The 18,846-nt window shown below is 39.0% G+C and overlaps 1 protein-coding gene and 1 long non-coding RNA gene across 3 annotated transcripts; one reads left to right on the top strand and one right to left on the bottom strand.

Moving 5' to 3' along the window:
• Positions 1-209: 209 nt before the first annotated feature.
• Positions 210-9,246, top strand: LOC121265499 (heterogeneous nuclear ribonucleoprotein Q). Of its 2 annotated transcripts, XM_041169158.1 has the most exons (9): positions 210-358; positions 480-999; positions 1,116-1,232; positions 1,316-1,456; positions 1,552-1,728; positions 7,371-7,575; positions 8,380-8,558; positions 8,640-8,725; positions 8,815-9,246. In XM_041169158.1, the coding sequence occupies exons 2-9, from the start codon at positions 505-507 to the stop codon at positions 8,957-8,959; spliced, it is 1,545 nt and encodes a 514-aa protein (XP_041025092.1). In that variant the 5' UTR covers positions 210-358; positions 480-504; the 3' UTR covers positions 8,960-9,246. The 2 variants fall into 2 exon arrangements, with proteins under 2 accessions (XP_041025092.1, XP_041025084.1); XM_041169150.1 differs by having other exon boundaries at positions 269-999.
• A 2,482-nt stretch (positions 9,247-11,728) lies between these two features.
• Positions 11,729-13,376, bottom strand: LOC121265514. Its single transcript, XR_005940677.1, has 2 exons — positions 12,673-13,376; positions 11,729-12,089 (listed from the first exon to the last, which is right to left on the bottom strand). It is a non-coding gene; the product is annotated as an uncharacterized LOC121265514 (long non-coding RNA).
• Between the last annotated feature and the right edge of the window lie 5,470 nt (positions 13,377-18,846).

Raw genomic sequence — 18,846 nt, 5'->3', positions numbered from 1 at the left:
GAAGTATTTTAATATCATAGGTTATATTTAATTTATAATAAAAATTAATTTTATAATTTAACGTTATGTATTAAGTATCTCAATTTATAAATTTATTTTATATATTTATTTTACTAGAATAATCGTCAAATCAATAATTTTTTTTAAAAGAAATAAGGAAACTAAAGGTAAATGGTGTGATGACGTGGCATACTCCCACTGCCCTAAACCTACCCGCAGTGGATTACGGCTCTCCTTCTCAGACAGGGAGGCGTGGTATGGACCCTGAAAACCTCAGTCGGAAGTCTCATTTCCGTTGTAACCCCTCTCCCTCTCTCTCTCTCTCTCTCTCTCCCCACAGTCTCAAACCCCTCAACTGGTATGAACAACTCTCGCTCTCCGTTCACTTCATCTGGATTCCATATATTCTTAATTGCTTCTACTTATGCAAATTCTTATGGGGTCTTTGTATCCTCCGTGAATGCCATTGGAGTCTGCAGGTAATTTGTGCTGATTAGTAATTGGATGGAAAGAATTCTAGGGCGTGAAGGGAGAAATATGGCAGAAGGCACAGAAGTTGAAGAGCAATTGGATTTTGATGAGGACAATTCCATGGAAGAGATGGACGATGATGTTGAAGAACAGATTGACGATGATGTTGAAGAACTGATTGACGATGATGTTGAAGCACAGATAGACGATGATGTTGAAGCAGAAATAGAAGATGATAGAGTAGATGGAGGTGGGTATGGAAATGTTGAAGAAGTACACGAGGACTCTATAACCGAGACCAGTGGGAAAGATCAATCCCCAGAAGCAGATAGAAGCCACATTGCCTCTGAATCCGTGGATGATGAAGAAAAGCCAGCTGCTTCTGAGGATGAGGATGAGAAGGGGAAGCATGCTGAGCTACTCGCCCTTCCTCCCCATGGGTCTGAAGTTTTCATTGGTGGACTTCCTCGAGATGCCCTCGAAGAAGATTTGAGGCATCTCTGTGAGGCAATTGGTGAAGTTGTTGAGGTTGGAACTGTATCCTCTTATGCTTATGACATCTTTTTTTTTTTTTTTTTTTTCCCCTTTCCTCCACTTGTCATCGGTATTTTCCATAAGGATTTGATTTTATTATCGTTTCTCAGGTAAGATTAATAAAAGATAAGGAAACTGGTGATGCCAAGGGTTATGCTTTTATAGCATTTAAAACAAAAGAGATTGCACAGAAGGCCATTGAAGAGATCCATAACAAAGAATTCAAGGTAATCGTGGTGCTTATTTTAAAATGCACTATCTTTTGTCAGTCTGTTGTTGGTGGTATCTTTCATATGCTTTATCCCTGCAGGGTAAAAACTTAAGGTGTTCACTGTCTGAAACTAAGCACAGATTATTCCTTGGTAATGTTCCAAAGAGCTGGACCGAGGATGAGTTTAGAAAAGTCATTGAGGGGGTTGGCCCTGGAGTTGAGAACATTGAGCTTAAAAAGGTGGGCTTCAAATTGAGTATTGCTTTGACATTATCATATGTTTTGATAGTTGTAAGTACTTATCTTGTAAGCAACATTGCTTTGGATATTTTCAGGATCCTCAGAATCCAAGCAGAAATCGCGGTTTCGCTTTTGTTTTATATTACAATAATGCTTGTGCTGATTATTCAAGGCAGAATATGTCAAATGCGAATTTCAAGTTGGATGGCAACACCCCAACTGTCACCTGGGCTGATCCAAAGAGTGGACCTGATCATTCTGCTGCTTCTCAGGTACATCGGTTATATTAGAACAACCCAAATGCCTTAAATTTTTTTTATTAAAATGCTTATAGCTTAATATTTTCGTTCTGTGATTCATAGTTTACACATATTTTAAAATGTGAAAGGAGTGAGCTGATAAGCTAGCCAAATATGATAGAAAGATTACATTACCCTCATGACGTGGCACAATCTGTTTTGTGCTCTGGTTTCTTTTTGAAACGGTAACGCTCTTGGACGAAAAACAAAAGGGGCAACCCATGTACATTGGAGGTGTAACGCTCCAATAAAAGACCCAAACCACATAGCCTATACTTTAAAAGGTCTAGTCAATGATACAATTAGAGCCCCATTGGAATCTTATAAAGAGCAAAAACTTCTTATTTCCAAGTAATGTAGAATCTCATATACCACCTATCCTTATCATTATCATGTAGGGTATCACAATCTACCTCCCTTAAATTTCCGACATCCTCGTCGGGTCAATCTGTCGTAAGTGGTACGGCTCAAGTCCCACATTTCTGGTTGGGATAGGCTCTGATACCATTTGTAATGCCTCAATAGAAAACCCAAACCACATGGTCTATACTCCAAAAAGACTAGTTAATGATACAATTATAGCCCCATTAGAACCTTATAAAGAGCAAGAACTTCTCCTTCCCAAACAATGTGAGATCCCCATACACCACCTACCCTTATCCTTATCATATGGGGGGTATCACAGGAGGTACACATAGGAAACGCCCATCTATTGGGACAAAGAGAAAGAACACAATTCCATAAATTCTATAAAGTCACAGGAATGGAATTGAACATTTAATTCTTGGACTGTCCTCTCGCAATCATCAAAAGTCTGAGCATTGCAGTCTTGCCAAAGACACCAAATTAAAAGCAAGGGAACGATCTTCAAACCTTAGAGTTGTTATGGGTACTAATAGGAGTGCAACAACAAGCTAGCAAATCCCCCACCTGCCAAGGATCCAATTGTGCAAGATATTGATGCCCCATAAATCCTTGGCCACCTCACAGTGAAGCGAAAGATCATCGATGTTTTCTCCACCCCCTTACACATACAACATCAATCCATTATTACGACTTTTTCTTCCTCAAATTATTCACTATTAAGATTTATCTTGATGCAATCAACCAAACAAAGAATGTGGCCCTTGATGATGGCTTATTTCTCCAAATTCTTCCTAGGAAAAGAGAGGTTATTTTGAGGGAAGATTGCTGGTAGAAATACTTGACAACAAAGATTCATCTTTCAGTAGGAACCAGTAGATGTCATCAGCTCTGTCTCCTCTTTGAGCAAAAGAGTACAAACAAAGAACGAAGATATCATTCCTATTTTCCAATCATGTGCCGCTATAATAAAAATAACATTCCATTGGGGTCTATTCTCAAAGATATGTAGAAGTTCTGCCACTGATGCCTCTATGCAACATGAGAGTCTATACAATGCCGAGAAAACTATCTTCAAGGGATTATTATCCCCACATCATATATCATGCCGGAATCTAATCTTTGACCCATCCCCTACCTTAAATTGAAGGCAACGAGAGAAATCCTCCACCCTCTCCTGATGCTTTTCCACACCCCCACCTTGAACAGCCCGCTAACCTCATTTGAACACCAATCTTCCCATCGGCTACTATTTCTGACTTCAACCACCAATGTCAGAGTGCCTCTTTTTCTGTGGCTTAATGCCATAACCACTTTCCAAAGAGAGCTTTGTTGAACAAGAACAAACTTCTGACCCCCAAGCCACTTGAAAAAGGGGAGTGCTAATCCTTGATCACTTAAAAAGGTGGTACTTGAATTCATCACCAAGTCCTTCCCTCTGAAGTTTCTCAAGACAATAAACAACACCCACGAGAAATAGAAAAAATAAAGTAATTTGGAAAATTTTAAAAAGGGTACTCTTGATCGAAATGACTTGCCCAACCTTAGAGCGTGTCTTATATGTTTCAGATTTATAATTTACAAATGTGATAAATCAATTTCTTTAATTGCAAAATTATAGTTATCTGTATATACACATGTATATAATTACGACATATGTATGTATACATGTATAATTACTTAGGTACCTTTCATACACTAATGTGAATCTATAAAAACTACGAGTACAAAAAAAGATTATTGTTCATTGACTTGAATCAATTCCGCTTGACAATTTGTGAACTATAATATCATATAATCGTAGTCCATGGCAAGATGATTGAAATAAAATAGGATCATTGTTTGCAAATAAGAGTCTAAGACATAAGTTTTGTTGAAGGTTGCATATTAACCAAGGAATTTTGGTCATGAATAGTCTTTCATTGCAACTTGTTAAACTAAAGTATCTATTGGTCACCGACTAATAATGATTTACTCATATCAAGCTCATTCAAATGCTTAGTGTTTAGTCAACAACCTGCCATTACAGCTCTTCACTCCGTTAGTGTTCAACTTATGTCCGTAGGAGGATGAGTGGATTCACCAATTTGGTACATGCAGACACACATGCATACACACATTGACAATCTACCATTATGGCTCTTCATGTATTTTCATCTATCTTATTTTGGTAAGTCAAAAGGATTCACCAATTTATTAATCGCATGCATGCTCTTGTGCGCACACACCTAGATGTCAATTACATTTTTCCCTTGTAGATTACCATCCCATAGTCACTTACTCCCTAAACTTTGATTCAATGGAAATGAGACCTCTTGGAGAAAAAATAAAATGACTGCTAATTTGATGGAAATGTGTACAAGAAGACAGACACTAAAAACGAGCATTGTGCTATGGTGGTAGGGCTTCTTCATGACGAGGTAGTTTTAGCGTCACTTAATAGATTGATTAGGAGATACTTATAAGAAAGAAAAAGAAAGATGGCTTGTGAGGCCTTTTGGATGTTTTCCGAGAATGTAATGAGGTTGATGGGTTAGTTGTTTTGGCTTTGTTAGTGATTTGGTTTTCACTAATGTTAAAGTTAATGGGGATTTTTGGCAAAAGGAGAGCAACTGATTTTGAAATTTTAAAGAGAATGACTTCACACAGGCCATTCCGTTTTTCCCCATCTAATAGAGTCTAATAAAAAATTGCCACGTGTGTCAAACACGGATTGGCCTGTGTGAAGCATTTCATAGGATTTTTTTTCCTCTCAGTCTGCGAGTGCCTTCTCTCTCTCTCTCTCATTTTTTTTCCTCTCAGTCTGACCCTTCTCTCTTTGTTCATTTTCTTCCTCCCCAGCCCCTGAAGGACTGCTCCTCCTGCGTCCCTGCCCCTCTCTCTCGCTGAAACAAAATTTCAGCCCCAGTGACTCCATTTCTCTTGCCCATCTTCTGCTTTCTTTCTTTCTCGACTTTACTTCGCACTTTTCCTCTCATTCTCTCTCTCTCTCTCTCTCTCTCATGGACGTCTCGCCCTTCCCCGTAACTCCACGTCCCACCTGAACCTTCCACCATTAAAAGTAAATTCCCCAAAATATTGCACCAACCAGAAAATTTTCAAAAAATTTCCCACCACCAGACCCTATTTCATCATCATCGTCATCATCATCATCTTTGTCCGTCTGGAAGGAGGAATGGGCAGTGCGGCGTACGAATCAACTCTTAGTTTTAGGGTGAAACTTGAATGTGCCTGTATCGTGTGCAACGGAAGATCGGAACGGGTGTGACGGAAGGGGTGTGCCAGTCTACTCTGAATCTCCTTCACCGACGTATGGCGTGCGGCATTCGGTTGAAGGCTACGGTGGGGTGGCAGCTGTTTTCTGTCGAAGGGATTTTGTGGGAGTAACGAGTGAAGGTTTTCTGTTCCAAGTGAGATTTCTGTAATTGACCTAAATGCCCTTGCTTTGGTGCAACCAGGTTTAGGATTCATCTTTGTGCAATGCTGAAGTGTCATCTTATTATTGGTGTCTGATAAACTCCTTTTACAAGACAGACCTGCCCAAAGATGAACTGAATTTTAAATTGGGGTTCGAGTTGCACTGAATCAAAATTTAGGGGTAAATGACATTGGGATGGAAGGAAGGGATGTAAATGTATGTTTGGATGGTAAAAGTTGGGAACTTTTATGAATAGTGAATAGATATGAGAAGAAGGTTTTATAGGTTTTGTGTAAATGTGCTTGGCATTGATATAGTGTTCGAATGCTCATCCATGAAATAAAAAGTAAATAAAGAGAGAGAGAGAGAGACACAAAGATTTATGTAGTTCGGCAGAAAAGCCTACGTTCACGGATCATTTGAGAAACAAATCCACTATGTGTGATGGTTTTACATTTTCTCATGATCTCACATAGATCTCAATACAAAGGAGAAAACAGGGTTGAGGAGAGATTGAAGAAGATGTCATCCCTGTAGAAATCTAGAGAGGGGGGAGCCAATAATCTGCCTTGATTTGTAGAGATTCCCCATTTTATAGAGGTCTCTTTTCTTCTTTGAGTAGTTGAGTCCTACTTACTTTCGCCAGTCAACTTTCCTTGTCTTTATCTCTTTCTTTTATTCTTGGCAATGGGCTGTACCATAGTTCATTTCATATCCAGCACCACCTTAAAAATATGTTTAAATATGAATTTATGTAATATTTTTTCATATTTATTATTTTAAAAAAAACAGAGAAGAAAAGGAAGATAAGAGTGGCCAACCTTGAGCAGCTCGATTTGAACTGCCCACAGGAGTGGCCACCAGATCGTTTTCCACCCACGGGCAGTTGATGGTGGCCTTGTGTTGGTTGTGAATGCTGGGCCGGTTGTTTGTTTTAATAATTAATGTGTTTTATATTAAAATAATAGATTTTTAATGAGAAACGGAAATAGGTTGAGATGAGGAGTTTTATATGTTTGGGAAGAAGTTGGGAAAAAGTTTTTAATGTAAATAAAAATCTACTCTACTGTAGACCAATATTACCAGTTGCCAAACATGGCCCATCAAGTTTCTTTTCCTCATACTCTAACCTGGTAATCAGTGGTCCTGTCATCGACGTAGCAAGATCATGCATGAGGTTATGCCCAAAGTGGATGATCTAAATAGACACTATAGCATAGGGCAAGAATAAATTTATTGGATGATCTAAATAGACACTATAGCAATGAGTGATATGCATCATTACATCAATTATTTTATTCCAATATTTCTCACTTCTTGATTCATTTAAACTGAAGGCTGTAATTCAGACTTGAAAATTTCAAAAAACAGAAGGGTCTTAGGATTGTTTAAGAGAATGTTTTGGCTGTATCTGACTTCTACCAATACCCTTAAATTATTTGTAAGGATTTAGTTGACCCTGGTCTTAAATTTCATACGATAATGAGATATCTTGTTTTTAAGTATCCTGGAAGGCTTTCTGTGAAAGATTATGTTTTCCGTGATATTCTCCAAAATGTGGATTTGATGGAAATATTTACAGACTTCTGTGAAATTTTGTTTGTGTATTAGCCCTAGTCTTTAACTAGTATTTCTTAAATTGCAAACTGTATGAGAGAAATCTACAGGTCATGGTAACTATATTTTTTCCAGAGATAGAGATAAAAATCCCCCATGCACTTTTGTGTAAAAGTTGCTGAGACCGTATTCTACCTTTCACTGCCTATAGATAGCTACCTAACAAATAGAAGTGCCTGATCTTACAAAATAATGTTATTTGTTTTGACCTTCTCAGGTTAAGGCTCTTTATGTCAAAAACATTCCTGAGAACACTAGTACTGAAAAACTGAAGGAACTATTTCAGCACCATGGGGAAGTTACAAAAGTGGTTATGCCACCTGGAAAAGCTGGTGGCAAACGGGATTTTGGGTTCATCCATTATGCTGAAAGGTTAAGTGCATTGAAGGCTGTTAAAGATGCAGAGAAATATGAAATTGATGGTACTTTTTAAATACATATTTAGGTCATGTTTGTGGAAACTCAAAGACTGCCACACAACCTCATCTATTTTCTGTTAAATCTACTAAATGTCGGTACATGATTTTTTTATTTATTTTTGGTCTTGTAATATACAAATGTACAGCTGATTCTTACTTGACATAAATATCAGGGTCAATTTTTTGTTGGGCCAATTCACCAATTCCAAGACATTCCAAATAAACCTTCAATTGAAAAATAAATAAATTAATTAAAAATGAATGTCATATGTAGCCTTTGAAATTATAGATAGAATATCTCTAGGGATATTCTAAGATAATAGAGTGAACAGAATGAAGGGCGTATGATGTTATATGTTTCTAGACAAAATTTAATGTTTTCATGATTTAGGACATGAATGGAATGATTGGAGCAAATGCCAATCTCATGGTTCAAGCGTACGCTGTTAGCGTTTATTCTTTTTGTAAACTAGAAAAATGTAGTGACTTATTTACTCGGTTAATTGTTTCCAAGCCTGGTTACTGTTATGATAAATTACAACTCATGGAACCTTATGCATATTAAAGTTTAAATCTTGAACAAGTGAAAGTATCGTAATGGTTTTGGCAGAGGTATTTCTGTTGATGTCAAATAACTAATGAAGGCTGGTTTCATCTACTCCTTTTTTATTTCTTTTAATTAGATGTGATTGTGCCATGTGAATTACTTCAGAGTTATTTAATGAACCGTGCTTTGAACTTTCTTTGCTTTCTTTTTTCATATTGATGAGTCCACCAGTAACTTTTTCAGAGGGATTTGAACTGCAGGCCAAGTATTGGAGGTTGCACTTGCTAAACCTCAATCTGATAAAAAGTCAGATGCTACTTATCCCTATAATGCCATGCCTCATCCAAACCATCTTCCACATTCTGGGTATGGTGGTTTTGCCAGTAACCAATATGGCTCTCTAGGGGCTGGGTATGGTGTTGGCACTGGTTTTCAGCAGGTATTTGCATTGATTTGTATGTATGTTCACGTAGTCTATCTACTGGTTGAAACCATCTCATGGATTTGCACACATGAACAGCCAGTGATATATGGTAGGGGTCCCATGCCAGCAGGAATGCATATGGTTCCAATGGTTTTACCAGATGGTCAAATTGGTTATGTTCTGTAAGTTGCCATTATATTCAGAAAGTGATTTTTAACTCCAATCATTAGAATTTAAACAACTCGTTTTCTGAATTTTGGGTTTTGTGTAGTCAGCAGCCTGGCGCACAGATACCACCTCCTCGGCCTCGTAGAATTGATCGAAGCAATGCTCCAAGTCCAAGTGGACCACCCGCTCGACCAGGAGGTAGTGGCAATGATGAAGGCAATCGTGGCAGAAGGTACCGACCCTATTAGTGGTAGAGGACAGGCAAGATTCTTTTTGGGAAAGCAACTTGTTGTAGTGTAAATGACCAGTTACATGAATCGAATCAAATAATCCTCCCCCCTCCTGTTATAGTAGGGGAAAGAAAAAGCTGTAGAACTAGGAAGTGAGGTATCCTACAAATATTGATGCCCCAGCACAGGTAGATGATATCTAACTTTTGCTGCGTGCAATGCCTTTTCTTGGCAGCATTTTTTATTGACAGCTGAAAATTGTTGCCTTTTTGCCAGAGTAATAAAGACACTATCGTTATTCATCTATGTCAAACTCAGTTTCTTCATATGGTTTCTTTACTTTGTGGCTGCCACAGTTGGATTTGGTAAAGCCACGTACTAAGGGAACAGGCAGTGGTTTTGTCTAGGTTCTTTTTGTGTCTGGTTTTCAGCGGGCAGGACCGTACTCAGAGCACTAGCATTGGCTTAGCCAAATGCCAGTGGAGCTATAAATTTAGCTAATATCATCAACATTTAGGCTACATTGGATTAGCCAAACTAAAGCCATCCACCATATGAGCTACAGTAAATCTATCCCACAAGTCAAATATGACTTGCACTGTAGCAAAGTCAAATGTGTTTTTTATTATTTCCTAGAAACCCTGTGCACAGGAATTTCTTTCCCGTGGCTCATTCTCCTTCTTCCCTCCTCTCCTGCACGGCTCCTTCTCCTTCTCTCCCGCACGCGTCCTTCTCCCTCTTTCTGTCAGCCACTGCTTCAGAGCTCTTTCCAGCGGCTCCTGCTTCGTAGCTTCTGTCCTTGGCAGTAATTTCCCATGTCCGCAGCTCCTGCTTCAGAGCTCTTTCCAATGGCTCCTGCTTCATAGCTTCTGTCCTTGGCAGTAATTTCCTACGTCCGCAGCTCCTGCTTCAGAGCTTCTCTTCAGATCTGATCCCAACAACAGGGTAACATCCCAAACCCTACCACTCGATCTCTGTTCCTTTTTGCTCACTTTCTTTGTCTTTCAATCGCAATTTTTTTTTTTGGTTAGATCTAATTTCTTCTTTTTTTAACTATGGTAGTGTGTGATCAGAAATTTTTCTTGCTTTGATTTGGTTGGTGTTGCTTCACTGTGGAATAAAAATGATAGAGGATCTGATTTTATTATGGGATTTATAATAATTTTTTACTTATTTACTAAACCTCAATCACCCTGTCCCCTACATTGGAAATGGAATAGTTTATCTTACCGGTAATGACTTCGCTGTGAAACTTAAACCTTGCTTTGAGCTAAATTCATTTCTGTTATTTGGGTTAGGAAGGAAGAATGAGCTATTTCTGTTGTTTTAGATGAATAAGCTATTTTGGTTTCTGTTATTTTGCTATGGATGAATGAGCTATTTGTGTTGAGCCACGAATTTCAGGGTTGAGCCTTGAGCAGTTTCTGTAACCTTGCTTTGAAATAGAAACCTACTCATCTTTCCTTTCTCTGCTTCTCATCAAGAAATGGTGTTGGTTTGAACCAAAAGGCTAATCCTAAATGGCCAGGAATTACAGGTTTCTCTTGTGACACTTCCATCCCTGGCCATTTTCTTTGTATAGTTTAAGGTTCTATTTGTTTCATTTATTTGCTTGTCAATTCATTACTTAATAAAACAAAAATATTTGCTTATGACTTTAACATTCAGGTTTTTTTACCTTTTTGTAGTGGGATTCTATTAGTTACTCCTTAAAGCGATCATTGTTGCTCAATCCCTAATGAATGCAACTACAAATTTTTGCCAAGGCTTTTACTTCTCTAGGAGGGTTTGGGCATTAAAACTATAAAGGCATTAGAGATGTTCTTGTTTCCGTTTTACATGGGATAGTAGCGTTTTCCAGATGTAGAGGACAGCATATATGAAGTAGTTAGATGGTGCCAACCAATATCTGAAGCACGGCAAATGATAATTCTGGCCACACTTGAGTGATGAATGATAATTTGAGTGATAATGTAATATTGTGGGTAAAATGTGTTTTGTTTGTTGTTATTTTGGTCAGCAACTATATTGTTGAGTTGCGAAAATGAAAATGAAAGTAGGTTCAACTAGAGATGCTAATTGTATAGATTGATACACCTTTTTAAGTTGCCAAAAATGTGTGCTGTGAGCATTTTTTCAGTTTGTTATTTTTTTTATTAATTGCAAAATAGTACTTAGATTTTCATGATTTTACGTATTGAAGCGTAAGTTTTCAGTTTTCACAATATTAGTACTTTAATGTCTCAGACTTGGGTACTTTTGTCAGTCATTCATTAGAAAATTAACAAGATATTGTCACGTTACGTGTCAATCTGGTTTACTGACTTGCCATATTAACTAAGGCCTCGTTTGGTTACACATATTATTTCAATTCATTTCATCTTATCTCATCTAATAATTACAATTTTATCAAATTTCTACATAAAATGTAGTAAACAATTTAATTTTTTAAAATTTTAAAATAAAAAATAATATTAAAAAATTATGTTATAACAAGATTTTATTTAACTTATCTAAAATCATCTTATCTCATTTCATTTGTAACCAAACGAGGCCTAAGTCACTTTATTGTAAGATTATATTTTATTCAATTTTTATCTCATCTCATTTTATCTTGTTCAACATTATCTCATCTCATCTGTAACCAAACGAGACCTAAGTCACCTGATTGCAAGGTTGATTAAAATTCATAGATCAATTTTATAAAAGTTGAAAACCTTAAGCATAGATTTGTAAAAACGTGAAAATTAAAGCACTAATCTTGCAATTAGCACTTTATTTTTAATATCAAAATTAATGTTATTATTTTAATATAAATTTCTGAGAGTTATCGAGTCCATAGCAACTTATCAAAAAAAAAAAAAATCATAGCAAATAAAACATACATTTGGACATTTCCCAATCTCGTTTTCCTGTATATGCTTACCCTGTTAATAAACTGAAGCTACTTTTTCTTTCACTTGAATCACTACACCAAACCCATGAATTCCCCGAGCTTCTCGGTAACTGTCTTGATTTCATAGGCTTTTCAGGTGCTCTTCATAAGAAACATCTGGAAGCGGTCATTCGGTTCATCATCCTCACACGTGTTCTTACTTCTTAGCTTTGGTTTTACCATTGAGGACGAGATCAATTCACCCTATACAAGCTATATAAAGAAGGAAAATCTTATCATTATTGAGATATCATCAACGAATCCAAAGCGCACAAGCCAACATCGAAGACGCATATGGCGCACATAAGTTACAGACCAAAACATTTTTTTTTTTTTTTAACTACAAAAATTTATCAGAAGCAAGTCTTGAACTGAAAACATTTGCCCATCTTTAGCTACCGGGGAAACATCAGAGAACAAAAATAAAAGATAAGCTAAACGAACAAACTGATACACAAAAGAAATAAGATAAATCCGTTAGTTCTCAAGAAAGAAAGGTGGAATAAGTTATGAACAGCCCACTAATTCACTAAAATAGGTGCACAAAATGGGCCAGCAGCCTGCCAACATGTTAGATTGCGGATGAACTTTTTAAAAAGGAAGCTCAATCCGAGAATCCTTAAAAAAGTTTCTTCCCAACCAAACAGCAGAGAGAAGTAGAATTTCAATCTTGAAAGGGTCGTGCAAATTGATTTTCAGAAAACTGAAACAAAAGGGTCTCCTGTATTGTAGATACGATACCCATTACATGAATTTGATAAATTAATTGATTTACAATGAACAGAAAGAGAGAGACCTTAAAATCTCAATGGGTCTCAGAAAGCTCCTGAAGACGCTTCTCCAGCTCCTCCAACCTCACACCCCACTCACTCTTAACGCACAATGGCCGCACTTCCCTATAATCCACATTCACCTCTGCACTGTGATTGTTGGATGACACACCTTTCTTCTTCTTCTTCTTCTTCTTGGATTTCTTATTTTCACTCATCTCATTTTTCTGAGCGGCTGCTTTCTGCAGAGCCCAAAGCACATCCGACCCACTTATCTGCCCTCCATCTTCTTGTTCTTGTTTTCGCTGATTTGAGATTGGATAGGGGAGGCGTTGGGATGACTTGAAGTGAGAGCCGTGAAGATGGTGCGGCCAAGGCCTTTCACGTCTTTGGGTGGCTTGGAGCGATGGCGCGGGGGCGAGAGTCGGCTAAGATGGAGGGGGTGGAAGGGAGGAGATATGGTCTAGCTGTGGTTGGGGATACAGCCCACATGGCTTCTCCACGGGTCTGTTTCAGGTTTTGTGGTACGGGCACTAATGGGATTGCATACGTTTGCACCAACTCGTGAGCATACCAGAGGTAGGCTCGAGCCCCGGCCCAATGTCTTGTCGGTAATTTTTCCTTTCTTAAATTTAAGGAAGAGTAGTGTGTAGCCTGAGGATGCGTCTCGAGAAGTCCAAATTCTCTTCTTCTTTTTTCTGTAAACTTTTTGTATATTCTTAAACACTTTTAAAAAAAAAAAAAAAAAAAAAGAGAAAAACTCCTAATTCGATGGGTTTAAAAGCTATTTTTGCATCAATTAATAAAATCGCAACACGTAGGCATTTCATACACATTTCTCCTGCAACATTTCTCCAGCACTCGACAACAGACCGTTCTCTCCCTCTCCCCCTCTCAAACATATCTATTTCCTTTCTCTTTCTCTCTCCCTTCCATTCTCTCCCTCTCAAACACGCAGGCATCTATTTATATTAATTCGCCGAGTCGATTTTTTCTTTTTATTTTTATTGGAATTGCAGCCGCAGGTTCCATCCTCCTTAATGTTTCCAGAAGTTTTGGCAGAAGAAAGAAGGAAGGTTACGAGCCAAAGTCCCCACAAGCACATGACAATATACCTTTTCAGAACACAGTTTACCCTTCTAATTTTGCTTCTAAGAGAAAGGTGGAATTAGAAATCGCTGAAGATTCTCCTCATCCTCAGGCTCATGCTAAGGAAACTCATACCCAGAATCCTTCTCTCAACAAGAGCCTAGTCTCATCCTCTCACTTGGTGCCTAAATCTGGAATTCTGATATCGGTGCATACACTTTCTCTAACCCACACCCACGTACACAAATGTTCTTTCTTAACTTCTTTCCTTTTTCCCTTTTTGATGATCAACACACATGCTATGAATCCTCTGTTTTTCTATCTATTTGACTCCTCTTTCTTTCATTGACAGCCTGATAGTCCCATTGATTATCCAAAGAAAAATAGTACCCACATTTTTGGGGAAAGACCAAACAATCAGGAAGAGGATGAAAAGCTCTATGCTTCAGCTCATGTTGTCCCTAATCCAGCTGTTGATGCTTTAGTTTCTTCGATATTTCTGATGCTTTAGAAGGCAGCCAGGAGGGAGAGGGATCGAATGGAGAGAACGGAAGGGAGAGAGGGAGAGAAAGGAAATAGATGCCTACGTGTTTGAGAGGGGGAGAGGGGGAGCGGTCTGGTGTTGCAGGTGCAGGTGAAAGGTGTATGAGATGCCTACGTGTCACGATTCTATTAGATGGTGTGAAAATAGCTTTTAAATCCATCCAACTGGGAGCTTTTCTCTAAAACAATTTCATGAACATCATTAAAAAAATACATCCTTAATTACTATGTAAAAGAAAATGTTGGAACCTATGTCAGATCCAACTCTCAGTAGCTCTATCAATTTCCTTCAAGGGAATTTTGTCCAGACAACCTTGTGCTCTGGTTATTTTTTTATTTATTACGAAATGGGATACAAGAAGAAGTCGAGGGGACATAAGGGGTCAAAAGTAGGGGAAGGAAGATGTGTGGTAGGAGTTTGGGAATGGGAATGCTATTAGTAAGAATATTGCTACATGTCCCGAAAAATAGATGTAGACAATTTTTTTTTTTTTACTTAATGATTAAAGAAGTGTTTTTGAATGATATTGTGATTTTTTTTTTAAAAAAAAAATGTGTAAGGGTATAAAAACATTAATGAAAAAAACAAAAAAGACCAAATGGCCTTACTGGGACCCATCATTGGGCTACACCAGTGGGTGTAGCACTACTCTTTCAATGATATTGTAAGAAGCAGCCTATCTGGTTAGGTTGTGCGTAATAAAATTAGCACTTTCTATTCACTTTTCGGGCCAACCAAGCTAAGAAGTTGGTGAGACCCTCCGATACATCCTTGGTGATTAAGGCATCTTCCAATTTGTAGTAAGGTTGATATACTGGATTGCCATTGTGACATCAATGTTGTGAAAAACACACATACCAACGACGTCAAACAAATTAAAGCAATCAACGATCAAAGTCACATGACACACAACTTATGTGGTTTAGCAATATGCCTACGTCCACAGAGTTGTAGAAGTTTTATTAATTCAGAGGAGATTACGATCATTCAATCTCAACTCACACTCTCTTGAGCCTTTTCTCTTTCACAATATGCACTCACACTTTGCATCTTTTGTTCTTACTGAAAATTGCTGACAATTGTACACAATAAAGTCAAAATATGACATATAAATAGAAATGGTGTTGTAAACCCTAATCTGGCAAAAACTAGATCCTTCGCTTGAGTGGCAGTTGAGCGCACCTCAAGCGAACAACCAATCAACATTGGCTCGAGCGAACACTAGGGTTTATGTCTCGCTTAGACTCGAGCGAACTCACGGGTTGAGCTTCACTCAAGCCCACTGTTGAGCGCACCTCGAGCGAACTCACGAGTTGAGTTTTGCTCGAGCACTAGTTCGAGTAACAGTCGAACGAACTCTTTGTTTCTCAATTTTCTGCTCACAAACAAGGCTCCACATACAACCCAACAATCTCCCACTTGGAGACTGATTCTCTACACGCCATCCATTGTTTCTAGCCAAGTCCGACCACCTCTGCTGCTCACAGATCTCGTCTTCAAGCCAGAAGACGCATTGAAGTCGAGCTCGACTTCAGTCTCCCACATACATCACCCTTAGTCAACACATCTACTGGGCAACTCACAACTCCCACTGTACTAAGAGTATCTGATCTCGAACCGATCCTCGCAATCTTTGCCAACTTTCCCAGGCTTACATAAAGAACGACAAAACTAACTCCATTTTGCTTCCTCATCTGTTTCACGCGATCAAGCCTGCCTTTTTGCACTTCTATATTTCCCTGCACATCACTAGACTCTAATGTTAAATACAAAGAGTTAGATCTCTTACCATGCACCAAGACCAGCGCACCCTTAGTAATCTTCCATGCTCCTACAGAGAACGCCACTACATAACCGTTGTCATCAAGCTATCCCACAGAGATCAGGTTTTTCTTCATATATGGAACATGTCTAACTTGCTGTAAAGTCCACACGACCCTGTTTGGAAGTGTGATGCCCACATCACCCACTCCCACTACATCCAGTGCTCTCCATCAGTAGTTTACATCTTCCCAAAATCACCTACAACATAATTCTGTATGATCTCTTGATGTGAGGTGTAATGGAATTGTGACCAACTGCTCATTTTCCTCTCAATTGGTCACGAGTCTCACTTTTACGTTTTAAATCTTGAATTTGTGTTCTAAATTTAGCAGATAATTTTTAAAGCAAGCCGAGTATCTTAAAATTCTCGAAATATTTTAAAAGTCAAAAATTATTTTAGATGGGGTATTTTTAGTATTATTGAATTAAGCCTAATTTTCAAGTATGCATTTTTATATTTTGGAGCCCTGAAAATTAATATAATTTTAGAAAAAAATATTTTATTTAAATGATTTTATTTCTTTAAGAATATTATTTAATTTTCATTATTTTATTTTATCTTAGAAACTCTACTTAGATGGATTTATTTCTCTTAGAAATATTTATTAAAACTTATCATTTTATTTATGATGAAGATTATTAGTTTTACATCAATAAAAAAAGTTGGATTTTAAATTTAGTCCCATTGCATTTCTATTCCATTTTCCTATTATTTAGTTAGTTTATTTCTCCATGTTTAATCTCCATCGCTAGATCTAGGTTAGGAACCCCCAAATGTAGGGCCTAGATTAATTTCCCTAAAACCCTAATCCCCCCATCTTTTCCTCTCTTCTCTCTCTCCCCCTTCCCTCTAAGCGCTGCCCCCTAGGAAAAACTCCTAGCACGCCCACCCCTGTGTAGCCAATCCGTGTCGCCGCCGTTGACGGCACCATCACGCCTCGTCGCCAACAACCCCTCCTCCCCCTCTACTTCTTCCCTTCCCAATCCCTCTCTTCCCTCTCGATCTCATCCTCTCGATTTCTTTCCTCTCACGATAACCTAGCGTCGCCGCCACGAAGGACACCGCACCCCTACAAGCCACTGCGTAGCAACCCATGGTAGCAAGGCTACCACCAGCCCCTCCACCGAAGCCTTATGCTCCTCCATGTCTAGCTCGAGATCCTTTTCTCTCTCGTCCTCCTCTGTCTGCGAGTTCCAGCTCCGTCGCATCTCCTCTTGAGCCGTTGTCACCACATCCACCCCCTCTCATTCCTCTCATAGATCTCTCTCAATTTCTCCCTCCAACAGCCCCTTTGTATCTCACCCCTCTATTTTATCATCATCAGTCACCCCCAGCCGCTTGCAGCACAGCCAGCCACCATTCCCAATGCTAGTCCCTACAGCCAAAGGCCCAACTTCAATGCCTCGGTCCCTCTCTCCATTTCTCTTTTTTCCCTCCTCCCTCATTTGGCCTCCAGCGCTCACACACACACACACCTCTCTCTCTCTCTCTCTCTCCATTGTGCATGGCAAGCCCAACCGCCACTCACTAGCCTTCAGCCACCATTGTGAGACCAAAACTGATGCACTTCCTGCAACCACAAACCCTAGCTCCAGCAACTAAAGCAACCCCTATTTTTAAGGTCACGACAATGACCACCAAGCCTCAACCCAGCCCCTCCTTGCAGGTATGTAGCCACCACAACGAGACCTTGCTGAACAATAAACAACACAACAATTTCAACCCCCAATTTATGGTATATTTTCCATCCCGTACCTTTGGAACTATTGTGTTTGTGAAGCTTAATTGATGTTGTGGAATGTGTTGTTTGGTGCATTGTGAATTGTGAACTGTAAATTGAGTAATTTGTGATGTGTCTGTGTGCTTTGAAGTGATGGGCATTTTGTGCGGTGTGTTGTAGTTGGTGATATGGTAGTGTGTTGTTTGAAGTGATGGGGTTGTACAGTTGTGATGTAGTCGGTGATATGGTAGGATGTTATGAAGTGTTGGGATTGAATGCAAAGTGATTGTGAATGGTGCAATTGTGATGGGGTTGTGATTGTAAAATGGCAGGACTATGGTGAATGTGCTCCATGTAGTGAACTCTGTGTTAACATCGTGTTTCGCATGCCTTTGGGCCAGGTTCCAACAGCTCAGGTCTTCCAAACTCAGCGTCGATCGGTGAGATACGGAGCCCTCGACAATGGTCTAGTGTTGATGTACGGTGTCAGTGTGTACATTCATGGTGGTAAACAGTATTTAAATGCAGAGAAAATAAGAAAAGATGAACACACAGATTTACGTGGTTCGGCACTAGACCTACGTCCATGGGGGCTTAGAGAGGGGAGATTCCACTATAATCAGATTGTTTACAGTCTCTCATAGCCTCTCATTTCTCACTCTACAATGGGAGTTGTAGATCTATTTGCTGGAGAAGATGTTCTATTTGGAGCTCTCGGGTTGAAGAAGAAGTCGAAGAAGAACCCAAAAGTCGGAAGTCGTCCCAGAGTCCCCCAAACCGTAGGCTTCCTGTCCCTTTTATTTGATCTTCTGCTTGCGTGCCCCTCGATAATGGTGAAAGATGTCTGCTTTGCGTGCCTGACCATTTCTCCCTTTCCACCTTCTCTTGACACCTCCATGTCTCCTGACACCCTCACCCCTTAGTCCATTCTTGTCGCCTCTCCTTCTCTCATATTTTTTCTTCTAGTGATGGTCCTCTTGATGGGCTGGGCCTTGAAAACTATCTTGGGTCTGGTGTATTTT

This window comes from Juglans microcarpa x Juglans regia, chromosome 1D (genome assembly GCF_004785595.1).
Source record: "Juglans microcarpa x Juglans regia isolate MS1-56 chromosome 1D, Jm3101_v1.0, whole genome shotgun sequence".
Taxonomy (NCBI): domain Eukaryota; kingdom Viridiplantae; phylum Streptophyta; class Magnoliopsida; order Fagales; family Juglandaceae; genus Juglans; species Juglans microcarpa x Juglans regia.
The sequence above is the reverse complement of the archived record's forward strand: the minus strand, read 5'-3'. Positions and strand labels throughout refer to the sequence as shown.

Coding starts and splice junctions, on each gene's coding strand:
- LOC121265499 (XM_041169158.1), top strand. CDS start 505: ATGGAAAGAATTCTAGGGCGTGAAGGGAGAAATATGGCAGAAGGCACA. Junction 1,233..1,315: donor TCCATAACAAAGAATTCAAG/GTAATCGTGGTG, acceptor TTATCCCTGCAG/GGTAAAAACTTAAGGTGTTC. Junction 8,559..8,639: donor TTGGCACTGGTTTTCAGCAG/GTATTTGCATTG, acceptor ACACATGAACAG/CCAGTGATATATGGTAGGGG.